Source organism: Seriola dumerili, unplaced genomic scaffold (genome assembly GCF_002260705.1).
Source record: "Seriola dumerili isolate Sdu_G_001 unplaced genomic scaffold, Sdu_1.0 BDQW01000035.1, whole genome shotgun sequence".
NCBI classification, from domain to species: Eukaryota; Metazoa; Chordata; class Actinopteri; order Carangiformes; family Carangidae; genus Seriola; species Seriola dumerili.
Genome location: NW_019174290.1, coordinates 4,744,853 through 4,764,689, shown reverse-complemented (window position 1 = coordinate 4,764,689; position 19,837 = coordinate 4,744,853). Strand labels below are relative to the sequence as shown.

The 19,837-nt window shown below is 37.9% G+C and overlaps 1 protein-coding gene across 5 annotated transcripts in view; it reads right to left on the bottom strand.

Annotated features, from left to right (window-relative positions):
- lrba (LPS responsive beige-like anchor protein) overlaps positions 1-19,837 on the bottom strand; it is a 199,084-nt gene that overhangs the window by 12,804 nt on the left and 166,443 nt on the right. For 3 of the 5 annotated variants that reach the window (XM_022738141.1, XM_022738144.1, XM_022738142.1), the window contains 7 exons: positions 19,033-19,210; positions 17,342-17,407; positions 15,491-15,646; positions 12,808-12,975; positions 8,696-8,797; positions 8,358-8,554; positions 4,525-4,676 (listed from right to left, as the gene is read on the bottom strand). In XM_022738141.1, the coding sequence (XP_022593862.1) occupies positions 4,525-4,676; positions 8,358-8,554; positions 8,696-8,797; positions 12,808-12,975; positions 15,491-15,646; positions 17,342-17,407; positions 19,033-19,210 (1,019 nt within the window). The remainder of the gene's footprint in view (positions 1-4,524; positions 4,677-8,357; positions 8,555-8,695; positions 8,798-12,807; positions 12,976-15,490; positions 15,647-17,341; positions 17,408-19,032; positions 19,211-19,837) is intronic. The other 2 variants (XM_022738143.1, XM_022738145.1) reach the window with 1 other exon arrangement.

Here is a 19,837-nt window from a genome sequence, read left to right as displayed (position 1 = left end):
TCATAGTATAGTAAGGCATAAAAAGTAATAAAAACGTCATAGTATAGTAAGAGCATATTAAGGCATAAAAAGTCATAGTATATTAAGGCATAAAAAGTCATAAAAATGACATAGTATAGTAAGGCGTAAAAAGTCATAAAAACGTCATAGTATAGTAAGGCATAAAAAGTCATAGTATAGTAAGGCATAAAAAGTCATAAAAACAACATAGCATAGTAAGGCGTAAAAAGTCATAAAAACTTCATAGTATAGTAAGGAATAAATAGTTATAAAAACATCATAGTATAGTAAGGCATAAATAGTCATAGTATAGTAAGGCAGAAAAAGTAATAAAAACGTCATAGTATAGTAAGGCATAAAAAGTCATAAAAATGACATAGCATATTAAGGCATAAAAAGTCACAGTACATTAAGGCATAAAAAGTCATAAAAACGACATAGTATAGTAAGGCGTAAAAAGTCATAAAAACGTCATAGTATAGTAAGGCATAAATAGTCATAGTATAGTAAGGCATAAAAACGACATAGTATAGTAAGGCATGAAAAGTCATAAAAACGACATAGTATAGTAAGGCATAAAAAGTAATAAAACGTCATAGTATATTAAGGCATAAATAGTCATAGTATAGTAAGGCATGAAAAGTCGTAAAAACAACATAGTATGGTAAGGCATAAAAAGTCTTAAAAACGACATAGTATATTAAGGCATAAAACATCATAAAAACGACATAGCATAGTAAGGCACAAATAGTCATAGTATAGTAAGGCATAAAAAGTCATAGTATAGTAAGGCATAAAAAGTCTTAAAAACGACATAGTATATTAACGCATAAAAAGTCATAGTATAGTAAGGCATAAAAAGTCATAAAAACGACATAGTATAGTAAGGCATAAAAAGTCATAGTATAGTAAGGCATAAAAACGACATAGTATAGTAAGGCATAAAAAGTCATAGTATTGTAAGGCATAAAAAGTCATAGTATAGTAAGGCATAAAAAGTCATAAAAACTACATAGTATAGTAAGGCATAAATAGTCATAGTATGGTAAGGCATAAAAAGCCATAAAAACGACATAGTATAGTAAGGCATAAATAGTCATAGTATAGTAAGACATAGAAAGCCATAAAAACGACATAGTATAGTAAGGCATAAAAAATTATAAAAACGACATAATAAGGCATAAAACGTCATAGTATAGTAAGGCATAAAAAGTCATAAAAACGACATAGTATAGCAAGGCATAAAAAGTCATAAAAATGACATAGTATAGCAAGGCATAAAAAGTCATAAAAACGACATAGTATAGCAAGGCATAAAAAGTCATAGTATAGGAAGGCATAGAAAGTCATAAAAACGTCATAGTATAGTAAGGCATAAAAAGTCATAGTATAGTAAGGCATAAAATTTCATAAAAACATCATAGTATAGTAAGGCATAAAACGTCATAGTATAGTAAGGAATAAAGGGTGATAAAATTGTCATAGTATAGTAATACTTAAAGGCGTCATAGTATACTAAGGCATAAAATTTAATAAAAACGTCATAGTATAGTAAGGCTTAAAAATGTCTAATAGCCTATAGTACGGTAAAAAATGTCATAAAAACATCATAGTATAGTAAGGCATAAAATGGCACAAAAACATCATAGTACAGCAAGGCATAAAATTTTATAAAAATGTCATAGTATAGTGAGGCATAAAATTTCATAAAAACGTCATAGTATAGTAAGGCATAAAAAGTCATAGTATAGTAAGGCATAAAAAGTCATAAAAACGACATAGTATAGTAAGGCATAAAAAGTCATAGTATAGTAAGGCATAAAAAGTCTTAAAAACGACATAGTATATTAAGGCATAAAAAATCATAAAAACGACATAGCATAGTAAGGCACAAATAGTCATAGTATAGTAAGGCATAAAACGTCACAGTATAGTAAGGAATAAAATGTCACAGAAACATCATAGTATAATAAGACATAAAAACATCATATTATAGTAAGGTAAAAAAAAACGTCATGTATAGTAAGCAAAAAAAAATGTCATAAAAAAACGTCATAGTATAGTAAGGTAAAAAAAATGTCTAATAGCCTATATTAAGGCATAAAATGTCACAAAAACGTCATAGTATAGTAAGGCATAAAACGTCATAGTATAGTAAGACATAAAATGTCACAAAAACATTACAGTATAGTAAGGTAAAAAAGATCAGAAAAACATCATAGTATAGTAAGGTATAAAACGTCATAGTATAGTAAGGTATAAAAATGTCTAACAGCCTATAGTAAGGTAAAAAAGTCATATATAGTAAGGAAAAAAATGTCATAAAAACGTCAGTATAGTAAGGCATAAAATGGCATAAAAACGTCATAGTTGACTAAGGCATAAAATTTCATAAAAACATCATAGTATAGTAAGGCATAAAACGTCATAGTATAGTAAGGCATAAAAAGTCATAAAAACGACATAGTATAGTAAGGCATAAAAAATTATAAAAACGACATAATAAGGCATAAAACGTCATAGTATAGTAAGGCATAAAAAGTCATAAAAACGACATAGTATAGGTAGGCATAAAAAGTCATAAAAATGACATAGTATAGCAAGGCATAAAAAGTCATAAAANAATGTCATAAAAGCTTCATAGTATAGTAAGGCATAAAAAGTCATAAGAACGTCATAGTATAGTAAGGCATAAAACAGCATAAAAACGTCATAGTGGAGTAAGGCATAAAAACATAGCATAATAAGGCATAAAAATTTCAAAAACGTCTCAGTATAATGAGACATAAAAACGTCTTAGTATAGTAAGGAATAAAAACATCAAAAACCGTCATAGTATAGTAAGGCATAAAATGTCATAAAAAGTCATAGTATACTAAGGCAAAAAATGTTACAGCATACTAAGGCATAAAAACTTCAAAAAACTTCTCAGTATAATAAGGCATGAAATGTCATAGCATAGTAAGGCATAAAAACGTCATAGTATACTAAGGTATAAAAACGTAAAAAATTGTCATAGAATAACAAGGAATAAAAAACGTCAAAAAACGTCATAGTATATTAAGGCATAAAATGTCATAGTATATAATGTTATAAAATGTAAAAAAAACATCATAGTATACTTAGCCAAAAAATGTCACAGATTAGTAACGCATAAAAAAGTCATAGTATAGTAAGGCATAAAAACGTCAAAAAACGTCATAGTATATTAAGGCATAAAATGTCATAGTATAGAATGGTAAAAATGTCATAAAAACATCATACTATACTAAGGCATAAAATTTTCAAAAAATGTCATAGTATAGTAAGGCATAGAAACTTAATAATATAGTAAGGCATAAAAACATCAAAAAACGTCATAGCACAGTAAGGCATTAAAACATCAAAAAACTTCATCGTATTATAGCCTATAAAAATGTTGAAAAACGTCATAGTTTAGTAAGGCATTGAAAGCTTTAAAAAATGTCACAGTATGGTAAGGCATAAAAACTTCATAGTATAGTAAGGCATTAAAAACATCAAAAAATGTCATGGTATAATAAGGCATAAAAAGTTCATTGTATAGTAAGGTATAAAAATGTCAAAAAACGTCATAGCACAGTAAGGCATAAAAACGTCAAAAAACATCATCATATTATAAGCTATAAAAATGTTGAAAAACGTCATCGTATAGTAAGGCATAAAAATGTCAAGAAACGTCATAGTTTAGTAAGGCATTGAAAACTTAAAAAAATGTCACAGTATAATAAGGCATAAAATTCTCATTGCATAGTAAGGCATAAACCACCAGAAAAATGTCATAGTATAGTAAGGCATAAAACGTCATAAAATAGTAAGGAATAAAAAGTCATAGTAAAGAAATCCACAAGCGTAGAATTGAGATCCACAAATGATTTTTCTTTTCACAAATAGAAAATTGATTAACAAATGTCTGTTTGAAAGTTGTAAATGTTAGGAAGATATTCACAAATGCTTTTCATTTATTTGTAAATTAAATGAATGTATTCACAGATCATTTTTTTTGTGTATTTGCAAATTTGGTTTATATTTGAAAGACATTTTTGTGAACCTGCACATTTACTTTTTGTATTTTTGGAAGGTGTTTTATATTTACAGATTACACATTTACACATGGATTGTCGATCTGTTCACACAACTAATATTGAAACAAATCTACCCTAATAGTCACTGTATGCACAAGTGACAATTGCTAAATAATAGTAAATTCTAAAAACATGCTAGAAAAAAGTAGCAAATAAACTCTAAAACAAATTTGACTTTAGCCACCAAGTAAGGCTGTAGCATCAAGCAAGTGTATTAGATTGCACAAGGGTACATTTTATAATTTATAAATTTACCTTTTTTTATTTGTAAGAGGAAAAAATTATGATTTAATGTTTCAAAAGTAATTTTAAATAGTCTTGCTTTAAGCACACCAATCCTTCCATTGTTGTCTTTTTCTACCACTGTTTGCAGCCATTCATACCTTTTATGTATGCACGTGTTTGTGCGTGTGCTTGTTACCTTTGGTCATGCGACATGGCCATGGATCGGATTCCTGCATCACAGCCAGGGTAGGTGAAGAGCTGCTTGAGGTTGTGGACCTGCCAGACAGATACTACACCTCCATCTCCACCTGTTAGCAGATATTGGCCATCACGACTGAGAAGCATGGCCTGCCAAAGAAAAATAGAGAAAAAGGTCATACTTATCAGTTTAATGGGCCTGAGAATTCCCTTTTTATCATTTTCTTCTTTTAAGTCACACACATTACAACTTTTACATTATATAAGAGTTTGGAATTGGTTATAGTTTTCCAGTGGTAAAGAATCATTGGGAGGTGCCCCAGTGACTACACTGCCTGACTCATTGGATCATCTGTTAACTGCCCTTCAATGCTAAAAACCAACAGAAAAAGCAGCAAAGCTATTCAATCTGGAACCACAAGCATAAATTGTCTCCGAATAGGACTGGTGATCTGGGACCAGTTTATCTTTCATGTCAAAAGTAAAGCTCATACTGTGAGGTCATGTGATCCAACAAAATATCCCAGGTCAGTGGCGCTTATCCTTAAGGGCTTTCTGTACACAGACACTGACTTGCAACAAAGATGGCTCCCCACAGTGAGGCTCTGAGATTTACTCGTCTCATCTGCTTTTCCTGCAAACTGTAACAGCTGAATGGGTCCCCTGGGAATCAGACGTACACAAATCAAGTCGTGTGTTGGAGTCTATTATGTGCACAGTGCATAGTGGAAGCTGAAACTTAAACAGTCAGGAGCATCAATCAACAAGTAACTGTAGCTGATGAAATGACGAGGCAAAATGTGAGTTCTAAAAGCAGCAAATGACACTAATTTAGAGCTTTCTCGTTTGTGGTTTTATGACACCGAAGTCAGCCATCTTTCAGCTGCAGCCGCTTTGCAGTGATTCAGCAAGAGACACTTCAATCATCAGCAGCATGTGTGTTGAATCAAGCTCATATTAAATGGGAAAATGAAACTTCAACTTCACTTCTGAAGCTGGAACAAGTAATTTTCAGGAACTTGACTAAGGAAAACATAAATAACCCTTCAAGAGCAGCACATACTGGATTGGACATAGAAAAAGTGCAGCCTAAATTAGGCAAATGTTTTGTATAAAAAACACTTTGTGGAATTTCCTACCACACTGAATTAAATGAGATCTGTTTCTTATTCTCATGATGCACGCACTTAAGATAGGCACAAACTCACATGTGAGGGCACTCACACACAGACAGGCACATACAAAACATGCACACAATGATGCACTCACTGGCAGGAGAACTCCAGAATCAATCCAGTCTAATTGCCACGTTAGATCATCATCCAAGATGGCTGGGAATGGAGCATGACTGAGTGCAGCGCTGTTTTGATTTGTGTCGTGTGGGTCTGCTTTGTGTGTACAGTAATTGTCTTGTGTATCAACATTAAGAGTTAATCTGACAACAGTGATAAATATAATGCTCCATTCAGCCAATCATGATCAATGTACTTGGACTGAATTACAGTGTATACGAATTCATTATACATACAATACAATGGCTACCCAATATTGAAAAACTGAATTTAAAGCAGCAATGGTTGGATTTTTGGCCACCTGGGGGCAGCAGAAGAAATCAGAAACATAACATTGATGTATAATCACCTTTATGTTATGGCATACAAGTTAGCTGTTGCATATGTGTATAACCCGCAACAACATAAGCATTTATGGCCCATGATGAATAGAGGTCAAATATTCACTCTCCTTTTAGCTCTGTTTTGGTCTCAACCAACTCATGGAAACTCTGGGGAAAACATCTGGCTGTGCAGCTGTCAAATGCTCAGATATGTTCACCAGCTACTCCAACTGTCTCTGTTGCGTGATACTGGGCAGGTAGTGTACAGTGGCTTTATTAGAGATGTTTAACTGGCAAACCGCCTAATGCTGCTGGAAATGAAGGTGAACCAAAATGGGATAGCTGAAGACCATAAAACCAAAACAACAAGCTGATAGAACCTAAAATGGTCTGTTGAGCTGAGGGAAACTGGATGATAATTCTTTGTGGGCTTGTCACTACAAGCGATCCCTTTCATGTTACACAGTCATTTAACCCATTGTTACTATAAAAATATTTATTAGTGCTGCTTTAAATTTCATTAATTGAAGCTAGTTGGTTCTTGCAACATCCTCCATGAACAGATGCTGTATTGCACAATAAATGTGAAAAAAAAGCCCACTTTTCCAGTTACTGTGTTCTATTAATGTACTTTGTGTATCTACTAACAGAGTCCATGACCTTACTGCAGCCCAGCAGGAGGCAGGAGAGCTGGCAGACATGTCAGACCGGCCAGGTAGGAGGCTGCAGACAGACATTATAAATCAGTCCTGTGCCACTGGGCGGTCAAACAAGATGGCCGATGGCTCTGTGGGAGCTAAGATGGCTACCCAGGCTCAGATGACTAAAAAATGACTGCAGCAGAAACACATGCACTTTTGAAGCCCATATTTCCTACTTCTTTCGGGGAACGGTGGGCGGATTCTGAGACTCGGGAAGGTAAAAAGTTTAATTTATGGTGCTGTTAATCCCCCTGTAACATGGACGCAGGCAGGGAAAAAACCGCTGGAATGGTTACACTGCCTGAGTTATACTAGTACTTAAAAGACTGTAATCCATTCAGTATGGCTCCTGTCATTCGATTCTGCTATTAGACTAGGATGCCGACTGTTAGCCTGTCATCTAACCTCTGACTTCAGACCCTTATAAATTCACAGTGCATACATTCTCTCTCTTTCTCAGTTTTACTGTCTCTTTCTAAGTGGATACTGCAGGCCAGGACAAACACTTATTTATCGAGGAGCCATACTGTGCTGAGGCTCTGAAGGCTAAGGAGATTCTGGTATGTACATGAGTGCACTAAATACTGCTGGAGTTTCAGACCAGGGGGGTGGAGCTAATGGGGGGTGAGGCAGGAGGGGGCTGAGACTCTAACAGCCTCACTCAAAGATGTTAGGATTTCCCTAATGCCATTTGACATGGCTGGAATTTACAGCACCAGAGGAGAGATGGCAAGGCCAGCAGTGGCCTGTACTGCTCCCAAGTCACAGCTTCACATCCTTACAGGGAACTCTGGTAAAAACAGAAACCTCTGCAAGTATCTAAGACATCATTAATTTCTCTTAAAGAAGCTATAAAGTGCTCTGAAGCATACAAACTAATCACAGTACACTCAGTCAGTATTTGAATGTGTGTGGTCATTAATCACGTCCTACACAAGTTATATTTGTGTTTATACTATATTACATTGTATTTGTGGCTTCATGTAGGAGCAGGCTGGTTGGTAGGTTAGAGGCCTGGGCACGAGAGAGGTTTCTTAATAGGAAACAGGCGTGTGGCTGTCTGTCAGAGCTGGCTTACAATTCCCAGGCCAAACCGGAAACAACGGGTCGGGAAACCAAAGGCAGTAGCCGCTATCTTGTGTCACTCTAGCCACGAGGGAGGAAATGTGGGAAATGGGGAATGTGTCGTCCTGTGCTGGAGGGTAGTTAATGGTGTTGGTGTCCAGAGTTGACCACTTCTTTGGAATGTTCTCTACCACTGCTGCCGACGCAATTTGACCTGACAACAGGGCTCTGGATCAAAAGGACCGTTTCCTCTGGTGTATGCTTATGAGAGGGAATAAAAGAGATGTGAAACCATAGTTTGCCCTGAGGCGAGCCGACCTTTCCCTTACTCAGATCTCAAAACATAAGAAAGGCATTAATCAGTGAGAGGACTTTTTACACTGATGTGGTGCAGACACACGTGCACAGGCACTTTCACATGCATGCTCATGCAGAATTACATTCCCTCACCTTGATGCTGTCTTCTATTTCCATGTGTCCCAGCAGTTTGCCATTGACACTGAAGAGACAAAACTGTCCCTTGTCGTAATAGATCACGCAGTGTCCCTCGGTGGAGGACTGGATGAGGCGGGGCCGTGTGAAGCGCTCAGGGACTTCCAGGGTCCGCAGCAGGTCCCCATTCATGGAATGGATCAGACAAGGACCCTCTGCAAACAGATGAGAAAACATAATAAGAGGTCGTCAGTTTGTACTCCCTTTTATCAGGCAGCCATATTGGTGAGTCTTTTTGTTGTGAAGTATAAATTTAGATTATGGATGTATTTACTCAGGCAAACACACAATCTTACCTTTGCAGCCACTAATGACAAGACCCAGCTCGGCACATACACTTGCACATGTCACCTCACAGTCATGGCCCGTTAAGATGGCCCGTGGTGTGGTGAACTCTGCTGGGGAAACACAAACAAAACAGGTCTGTATATCACCAACAACAGCATCACAAAAAAGTATATAACCACATTTGGTCACTAGAGGGAGTACAAAGCAAAAAATCCTAATTTCACCATTCTTTACACTGTAGTGCTGACTAATGAAATTAAAAATAAGATTAGCGCATAAAAGCAATTCAGTCATGTAAAAAGCATTATGCACAACCATGTGAAAACACAGAAACACAATGATGTATAAAATTAAACACAAAAACCAAAATGTCATTAAGTTGTTCAGCTCTATTTTTATATTTTCTTTTTTCATGGAAGCATCTGTATTGTTCCTTGTTTCACAGACTTTGAGCCTGTTACCCTGCAAACACATTTCTCCCCTCATTCCCCTCTCTAGCACTTGTCACCCACCGCCTCTCCCTATCTTTAAAACCTTCTCCCCATGACCGCCTTCACTGGATCCAGATGTTTCTGCATTAGACAGAGAAGCAGAGCCAGAGGGAGCGAGAGTGTGTTATGGTCCAAGTCATGAAGTTTGTGTGATTTTGTTTTGGTTTGAGCTGTCAGGGCGAGCGACAAAACAAAATCGCTCTCTACTTCTCTGTCTGTAAGCACATGCACACACAATTACACACAAATGCACACTTGCATGGAGTTTGGACTTTTCGGCATTACTACAACAAATGTAGATGGATCGATGGCCGACAGATGCTGTTTCCAAACTTTTATTCCTATTGTAGTGTGAAAACTGTGGAGGCCAACAGAGCTGTGAATATGTGTGTTCAGTGGCCAGTAGTGAGGCAGCATCCCTGAACTGGAGCATTGAGTTCATCAGGGGTTTATTGCTCAGGGAGGGGTCCTTGTCTTTAGTGACCCCATCTTCTTCTGCTAGAGGTCAAGTTCAGCTCAAAAAGAGGCACACAGCAGTGACACTCAGTGCATGATTTATGTTTAAATCCTTGATAACACTACTCGACAAATATTTGTATACCAATCCAAAACGGCTTTAGGGTTAGTGTGGATGTAATTTAAGTAATACAGAAAATAAAATTTCCTTTCCTACAATAAAACCCAGCAATATACAATATTTTTGTGATATACTGTAGTAGTTTCAAATATGGTTTAGAGTTTGTTAATGCAGTTTCTCTCTTTAATTCAATTATATGACATAAAACTCAATACAGGTTCACTAACAAGGCAGATACTTTTTCACAAAGGCCACAGCTACTGTTAAGCCTTAATTAGATTTAGCAGCAAGACTCTATACAGAACACACTGCTCACTGAACCCTTGTAAAAAGGCAAACTAGAGGGCAAGTTTAACTCCTGTCACATGTGAAGACTGCATCAGTGTTTCAATTTAATAAGATCACTGAATCCAAGGGGATACCTAAATCGATAAACTGATTGTGACTGAAAAAATAACATGTTTGGAAATTGAAATTATTAATAAAAGAAATTCAAATAATCCATGTTCAAATTGGAATGGGATATTCACACTGAAGTGATTAATGATCAAAATCGTAAAGCAAAACAAAGAAAACAAAGAAAACAAACAAAAAAAACCTACTGTGTACTAATTACTGACCTAACCTGTTTTCATGCTAGTGGCCTGTTTTAAACTCCTTACGTCCTCTTTGAAAATAAACACCAGCAGCACAAACACTGGTCAATCGAGGTGGGCAAAGCTAAGTTAGGCCCTACAAGCCTGGGGATTTAAGAATGATGTTCCACTTTGTTCAGACAAGATCAATAAAGCTGATATATTGCTGGATCTCTTAACCTTTTGAGCCTCTACCTGCCATTTATTTTTGAATCAGGGCTGCATCTGATTACAGTATTATACCTGTATATGACTTAAGCTGGAACACTGAGGAGGGTATCAACTGTCTGGACAAGTGTGGAAAAAGTAGTTGTGTGTGTGTGTGTGTGTGTGTGTGTGTGTGTGTGTGTGTGTGTGTGTGTGTGTGTGTGTGTGTGTGTGTGTGTGTGTGTGTGTGTGTGTATAAATAAATACACGATGGTGTGTACACGTGTTCTGTTTAAAACATTTATGATGGAAAAAAATAATACATAAATATTGCTGGTGCTTTAATAACTAAAGAAAATGTTCATCTTCATCACTTCAGGGTGTTCAGTCCATTCAAAACAACAAAAACAACTGAGATCACTAACAAGTGTCACCTTGGCAGTGACCAGCAGATGGCAGTGGTGTCTGTGAAAACATGTTTTCAAGCGAGTGTAGGTCAGCGTGTACATGTGCATATCAGCCATTCAGAGGCATTTGTGTCAAGCTTATGAAGTGTGTGGGATATTCACAGAGGATTATGCATGAAAAGGAATGTGTGTGTGTGCGTGCTCCTATACAAGTGTATGTGGAGACTTAAGCTTGAAAGTGTTTCATTTTTTGGAAGAGGAATAAAGAAAAGTCTGCTGTCTGTATATATTTTGTGAATACATGTGAGGGTGAGTGTGTGAGTGTGTGTGTGTGTCTACAGCAGAGCCTCATGTCTGGAAGAGCCTCCTGTGGTCTGGGGCAATGGAGCATCACATTGTGGCGGTGAGGGGTTGGGATGACGACTGCTTTGTCTGCTTCTCTAGCTACAGCGTGGTAACTGCACTGAGCCAACTGAGGTTAGACTGACACACACACACACACATGCTTACAAGAACATGTACAACACATGCATGGGTACTAACTCATTCACTTACTCACTCTCTTATACACACACACACACACACACACACACACGCACACACACGCACACACACACACACACACACACAACCACTTTAGCAAGATAATTCCATGAATCAATCAAAATACAATCTGTTTTTATAAAGCTGTAGTTAAATTGTTATATTTAAGAAGTAGAGTACAGCACGATGTCATTATTTGAGCCAGTTAATATAAACTTTAGTGTAACCTCGCAATATTCAGTCACATTCAGTAAACAACTTGTAGGCTGTGACAGTGACAACAACAAAGCTCTGAAACAGACACAGTTTTGCTGAAACATCAGCTGATAAAATAAAATCTGTCTCTAGTTGTTATGTTCTCTGTTGAGAAAAATAAAGTGAGCAAAAAATAGAAATAAATAATACAAAATGAGACCAGAGAATAATAATGTGGTTTATATTACCCTATTTTTCAACTCACAGAAATATTTATTCTTTCTTTAGAAAAAGTTTCAAAATTCTTAACAATTAACTTGCGGGAATAAGAAAACTTTTTCTCTGGATTCCAACGTCCCACATCAGCGTACATGAGGTAAGTGACAAACAATAATCTACGCTCTGTCCCCCAAATCAAAAACCAGTGTGGCTTATTAACCAAATCACAATTTGTCATAAATTTCAGCCCATTTGTAATGGATCACTTAACAACATGTACGTTGATCTAAGCTGACCAAATTAGCACAGAGGAGGCTAAGTACTGAGCAATGTGTGTGCAACGCTTTGATCATGGCTAATGCCATATGTTATGGTAACATAAGGGAGGCCCGAGACATTTTTCACTTTTATCGACTAGCGTGACCCCGTGGCCCTCAGATGGTGGTGAACTTTCACGTGCTGGCCGACGACCCCCAACATCACATTTAACGTCTCTAAGTGGCTCTCACTTTCACTCACATTAAAGACAGATTCTTTCTCTCTCTCTCTCTCTCTCTCTCTCTCTCTCACACACACACACACACACACACACACACACACACACACACACACACACACACACACACACACACACATATATATATAAACACACGCACACAATATCTGGTCTCAGAAACCCACACACAATCTCAAAGACATTATCGAAAGCTGTTCCTGGTGCGACAGAGCTGCGAAATCCAATCTGTATGCAGGAGGCCTGGCCTGGTCAGACGAAACTAGTTGTTACTTTACAGAAGGAGGCCGTAAATCACAGAGTCAGAACTGTCTGGGAGAGTGAGCACTCAGAGAATACCCGCGTGTGTGTGTTCACATATCGGGCAGGTTTGCCAGTGTACTTATACTTACTGCCTGGGCTCTCTCCAATGCTGCTGTGCTTTCCGTTCCAGTACCACAGCAGCAGGGTGGCATCTCTAGAGCCTGAAAGGACGTAGCAGTCTCCTCCGATGTACGACTCAGAGCGAGCCAGACACGTCACCACGTCACGATGCCCAAACACTATCTGAGTCAGTTTGCCTGCAAAAGCACACACATGTTCGGAAGTATCAATATTCATTTGTCTACAAACAGGGCATTTACACACAACATATAAGAACACACACACACATATATATATATATATATACACATATATGTATATATGTATATATACATATATAAAATTAGTAAATTAGTCATAAATTTGTAGATTATAAATGGATATTCTTTTGAACTCCACACCATGTGTTTGTTGATCATGTGTCTGCTTGGCTAGTTGTACTACAAGATCAGACCTCTACTAATTCCCAGACAAGAATAAATATTTGTTCCAACTATGTGCGTATGAGTCAGTGTGTGTGTGTGTGTCCACACACATGCAGTGCGCTCCATGTGTATATATAAAGAGGCTAATTGCTGTCAGATTTCCAGACCACAGCTCCACTGTCTAGCTGTCTAATACTCATTACGCTCCTCATAGTGTGACCTCTGCAGTCAAACAGTGAATAGTTTGCAACACATGACATTTCTGTCTAGGAGTCAAAATCACTGTCCATTGGATAATTGAGCCATACCTCAGTGAAAAGATGAGGATTACTATGAAACTGGGCGGGTCACTGAGTAAACTTCCAAAGAAGAACAGAGACATCAAAGATGTAAAATGTTTGACATCTTTGTAAACACTGAAAATAAGAAATGATGGCTGGAGCAATAATGGCTACCATGAACCTCATATTGAACACTAATCTGCTCTCACACACACACACACACACACACAGAAAAATTAAATTGGATGTGTGTGCACGCATGCGTATGAGGCTATGTGTTTTGTGAATGTGTACCAATCAAGTCTTGTAATTGATAAAATCCCTCAGTTCTTTAACCTGGGGGCTTTAGGGACCCTTGGTGGCAGCTGTTGAGCGTGTGCGATTAAACTGTGTTCACGTTCCAGTCGTACACCCCGGTGGCAGTCACACAATAGAGCTATCTCTGTGCCCCCATCCCTCCTTCCCTCCCTCCTCCATTAAAAGACAGGGAGGGCCTGGCCTGCAGAAATTGAATCGGGGTTTGTTGTATAGATGTGTGTAGGATTCTGAATGGGGCTGGGGAGAAGAGTTGAGGAGCCGGGTACAGAGATGAAGCCTCAGACAGTTTCATTTAGGACCCCTGACCTGATGACGCCTGTGTATGTGTGTGTGCTGTATGTGCAAAATGTCTGCATTCATCTGTGTGTATGCGAGTATCAGACACACGATACCACTGTGAAGGACTGTACGGTATATTCAAATTGGGTAAATATTAAGGTAGCCAATATTTATGTGATAGGTTTTTCCAATCTTTTATAAACCCGGTACTTAGAAGAAATCAAACTGGACTTCACTAAATTAAAACAATAACTTGACACAATGGCTTCAAGCCTGAGAAGAGAGTTATGTGCTGCAGCTGAAAGTATCTCAAAGAAATGATGCAGTTCAACTGTTAAACCAAACAGCTGATTTTATATGCAGCTACAATGAAGTGTTGACAGCAGACATGCCTTCAACTGGCAAAATAAAGAGGAACTAAAGAGAGCCTTTCTGCAGCAAGTAATTGTGTAATTTTTAACAATTGCACTGGGACAGCTACAATACAGTACAGCACAGTACAGTAAAGCTCAGCATAACAAACAGCAGAGACTGTAAACTGCACTGTTTATTGAACTGATGATCTGAAATATTTCAATTCTAAAGGCTACTAACAGCTGCAATGTTCATTACATGACATAATACAAGAGTGTTGGACAAACATACTGATGATTTTTTTTTTGTCTGTCTTAGAACCTCACTAGCGAGGCTCAGGAGAAGAAGACGTGTGTCCTGAGGATGGTGCTAGAGGAAAGCCCATGGAGCTTCATTAACTCTAAAAAGGTTAATCCTTTTAATGTGTTCCTCATATTTCAATGCAATCTGCTTATGAGTTTATGAGACATCTGATGTTCAGAGTTGACATCATGGCCTGAGAGTGGCACAAGACAGAAACAGAAAGGTGTCATGCTTTAAGTGGCATGAATGTAACATCAGTTTCATGGCACCATGCAGCTTCATACTACTGCAATTAAAGCTTCTGGGGTCCATGCCATTATTAAGCAAATAATCAAGTTTCATTATTTCTGGCATGTAGCTTCATGTATCCCTCAATTCATAATGAATGTGTCACTAAGAGCTACCAGGCTGTGCACCGTCATGGATTTATTTTCTGTTCCAACCTAAAAAATGTAGCATCACAGGCAAATCATGTTTTCGACAAATGCATTTTAGGTTTTTGTTGAGACAGAAAATACATATAGTACAGTGAGTGTTTCATGTCATATGTTAAATAGAAGAGAAATGATACAATGATGATAACAAATCTGCAGAATGGAAATAGTGGTCTATGCTAATGCATGTTTACGATAAAGATGTTTGGACATGATGTGGTATATATTTAAAAAGTTGGGAGAGAAGCAGTTTTGTGTGATTTTCCTGATCATATGAAACCTCAGGGGACAACATTAACAGCTAGGGATAAACAGTACCTGAGTCAGTGGAATAGACCCGGAAGCTCTTGTCCCAGAAGCCACACAGAAGGATGAAGCGGTTGTCGGCTGTGATGATGAAACACTGTGAGCTGATCTGAATGCTCTGGTCCAGCAGGTCTGAGATCTGGCGACGGTGACTGCCCATGTTACTGGCTGGAGAGGAGAGGGGTAAAAATAAAATGAGCAAATAAAAGACTGTTGAAAATGGACAGAAAAGTGTTACATCTATAACATCTATACTATTTACTTCTCAGCTATTTTCAAAGGGCTCACACTCTGATGCATCTCTGTTTAAGTTTCACAGTGCAAAGATTTGTGAGAGAATACTAAGAAAAATCCTAGAGGATAAATATACAAGACCTCTGTGAGAGTCAGAGAAATGATAGCATGCTTCTTCTTCACAAAATATGCGCACCACTCAAGTCAGAACACACACTGCAAATTCATCCTGCTTGTGTAATTGAGCCAATGGTTAGTTACAAAGCAAATTTATTGACATTCTCTCTTCAGTAAGTGGTATCTTTTTTCTTTTCTAAAGAGATATGTCCATTGTGAAGTATTTCTTATTTGTTGGAGTCAAAAGCGCTGGAGAACAGGTGTCGGGAAAGCTTGTTTAGAGTGGAAACTGAGAAAGTCCAGTATACCTGCTACAACTAATATTTCAACCCATTTTTAACATTCCCCAAAGCCACAGTTGGCTCAGCACTCATCCTCAATTTACTGTGTTTAGCTGAGACTCCTCCAGGAATGCAAACAGTGTAAATATATTACTGACAAGCACAAAATCCCCTCGACCGCCCCCAAAACACTCACAGGCTCCCCCACAAACACAAAAATATATTATTTAGAACATTATCTATGCTTTAGTGTAAGATGGGAGAAAACAACAGTGTCATGATAAAACAAAACAAAAAATATTAAAGATTTAAAGGATAGAATTTGCCTGAAAAATGTGTATTCAATGACACCATACACCCACTGCAATGCTTCTATAAAACATGCAGTGTATAAATACTGATGCACAGACAAAGATTTCTTTATTCTGCCTGTACAGAGGGGCCAAGAGAAACACTGTACGTGCAAATAAAGATGAATATGTGAGAATAAAGCTTGGTTACTTTCAGTAGTCAAGTGTTAGAAAAAAACAAAAAACAAAGTGTATGGAAATGGTCTGGTGAGACAGAGAGTGACCACAACAATCGCAGAGAAGGAACAGCGCCCTTCGCAGATGTGAGACTGTGAGCGGCTGCAGGAAATCGACAGAGGCGAAGGCGGGAGCAGATAGAAGTGGCTGGTCTCGCCCTGCTCCGCCAGTGCATCCCATACATCACTGCAGCTCGGCACTCTTCTCCTGCTCATCAACAAGTCGTGAAGGATGAGAGGCGCCCATATTGTCCTGACAGCCGTCCGCCGTGCATTCTCAATCACACATTATTACCACATTCATATTCATTTCCACTGACACGCGTCCTTTCCCTCCGCTCAAATTAAACCAAAGAGGATGCAGAAAGGGAGGGAGGGAGGGGACGATGGAGAGGGAGAAAGAGGGGGAGTTGATGATGAAATGCCGGCCTAGGCTACAGCTCATTGCATTCCAATTTGCATGCAAATGGTTTAGTGTGAGAGCAGGGGCTATATCATGAGGAGTGAACTGGGGCAGAGGCTGAGAAACAACTCTAATCTACTGTCCAGGGACACAGGACTGCAGACTGCCATGAGTCACCAAGATGCCAGCAGGATTCATACATAAATCCACACAAAAAAATCATTCCATGCATATTTAAGCTCGCAGTATGTAAAGAATATGTATGTGTGTGGATTCTTTTACAGTCATTAATGACAGCATACCTATCAGCGGGTCAATTTCCACAGGAAGTTGGTACTGCTGGTCCTGCACCGTTGAGCTCTGATGACCTGACAAGAACAGAAGACAGACTGGATTAATATTGTAATCGTGTGGCCTTGTGCAGTAGACACTGGGTTTCGGTTCATTACAACACACTGAAAATTATAACCATAGAGTCAGTGTCACCTACCGGCCCACGAGTTCTTCCACGAATTAGACATCAGTTATGTCAAAAAGCTACCAAGGCCATAGAGACAATGATTCCTTACGCTAACTGTGGCCTAAAATATGCATCTCTTGGCACAACCAAGTCACTTTAGCTCCAGGCAGCTGTCACATTTTGCTAAACTGATTCAAAAAACGGACTTCTCTGTATTCAACTGTAAAAGCAGGACATAAAATAGCATTTTTTTCAGCCCATTAGTAACGAATAATGCTGATTTAGTTTTATGTACTGCAACTCATGATTATTTTCATCCATCAACAGCTTGATTATTTTCTTGATTAACCAATTAATTGTTCAGACTATAAAGTGTCCCAGAACCTAAGCAGACGTCTGAAACTAACCATTGTACTCATTATGGATTAATCTGATGATTATTTCTCTGATTAAGTCTTTACAATTACAGTTTACATTTTCAGCCTATAAAATTTCAGAAAAAAAACGTCACAATTTCGAAGCACTCAGGATTACCTCTTCACATTGCTGGTTCTGCCTGATCAACAGTCCAAAACCCAAAGACACTTTATAATAATATAAACCAGAGAGAGACAGTAATTCTAACATTTGAGAAGTTGACCTAAACATTTAATCTCACCAAAACTGTTGATTAACAATCGACTAATCGATTATTGATTGTTTCTGCACCAGTGTATTGGTTTAGATATCACAGCATAACATAAACACTGATACAGTATTTCAATTTAATAGAACTTGTGTATATTAGCTGCATCAAGTAAAACATTAAATGTGAATGTGTTGCTTTCAATCTGCTCGTGAACAAAATTTGAATCTTTTTAAATTTTTTATTGTTGACGTGCTTCCCTGTTCTGCACCTGAACACAAGTTTGGATCTGCACATATCTCCATTTTTTCGCTTTTCTAACAGCAACATGAAAAATCTTTATTTATTATGCCAGCTCACTAAACAATTTAGGTTAATCCATCTGGTCTGTGGTGCGCATGGATGAGGTTGTATTCTGCTGAAAACCGATCAGTCTTCATCCGAATAAATTCACAGATATCAAATTTAATGTTTCTTCCGGGGTAGGATGGATGTTGAGTAAATAAGGTTTTGTGAAGTGAGCGGCTGATGTATGGAGGTGGACGTGAGACCTAATGCTGGCTGCTGTATGTGTCACATTTGATACTGCTATCCAGTAGACACAGTCAACTGTCTCCCAAATCAACGTCTATCCCATAGAGACGAGACGGGTCAATCCTCAGATTAATTAGACACCACTAAGTACGGAGCGGAGAGATGAGAAGAGGAAGTGTGAAAATAATTCTGTGGTACCAAAAGATTATATTCACCTGAATAAAATACCCTTGAAGTTAATATGATGCAGAATCGCACCGGCTTAAAATCACAGAGCAAATTCTTTTAATTGCACAGATCTTTTAATAGCACAAAAACAATGATGGGACACCACCTGAATATACAGTATGTGTGCATGGACATAAATCTCTCACCTGTCAGGCCATGCCATTTGTTGACAGCAAAGAGGCGGTTGGCGGTGACAGTGATGATGGCAGGTGACGTTAGACCCGGCTGGGTATTGGCTGCTACGTGGGTCACAGGAGAGTTTGAAGGGAACTTCAACACCATGATAACATCCTGCTGCATCTGCTCCGTAAACATCAGCGGGGTCTGCAGGAGAAGATACTGTTCAGGCCCCCGGGACGGACAACGGGACGCGGGGAAGAGATGTGGAAAAGTAAAGTAAAAGAAAAAAAGAGAAGGGACGCAGCCACAGTCGGTGTTAGCGAGGAAAAAAACAAAGGGAGAGGGAGGAAAGAGAAGGAAAAGACAGAAAGTTAGGAAGCTTGAGAAGGACAGAAGTAAGCAGCATTTCAGCAGCACAGACAAGCTAGGAAAAAGAGTTTGTTATAAAGTTTGAACAGAAAAAGCAGGAGGTTGGTTTTGAAGAAACATTTCAGGAAAAACAGGACGACTAAACTGATTCAGCTTTGAGGTTTAACAATTATATTATTATATTCATTATCGATTAATTTGACAAATAATTTAATAATGAGTTTACTATAAATCTATCTATAATCTATCTATCTATCTATAAATCTATTATAATCTATTTTTTGGACTAAAAACTGTCAAAAGAAACTGTAAAAATCATGGGGACTTATTTTGATTCAAAAATCCCGAACACATTCAAATTACAATGATGGAGAAAAGAAGCTAATACCAACATTGGAGAACCTGAAAGCAGAAGATGTTTGGCCTATTACATGACTTTAATGATTAATTGATTATCTATAT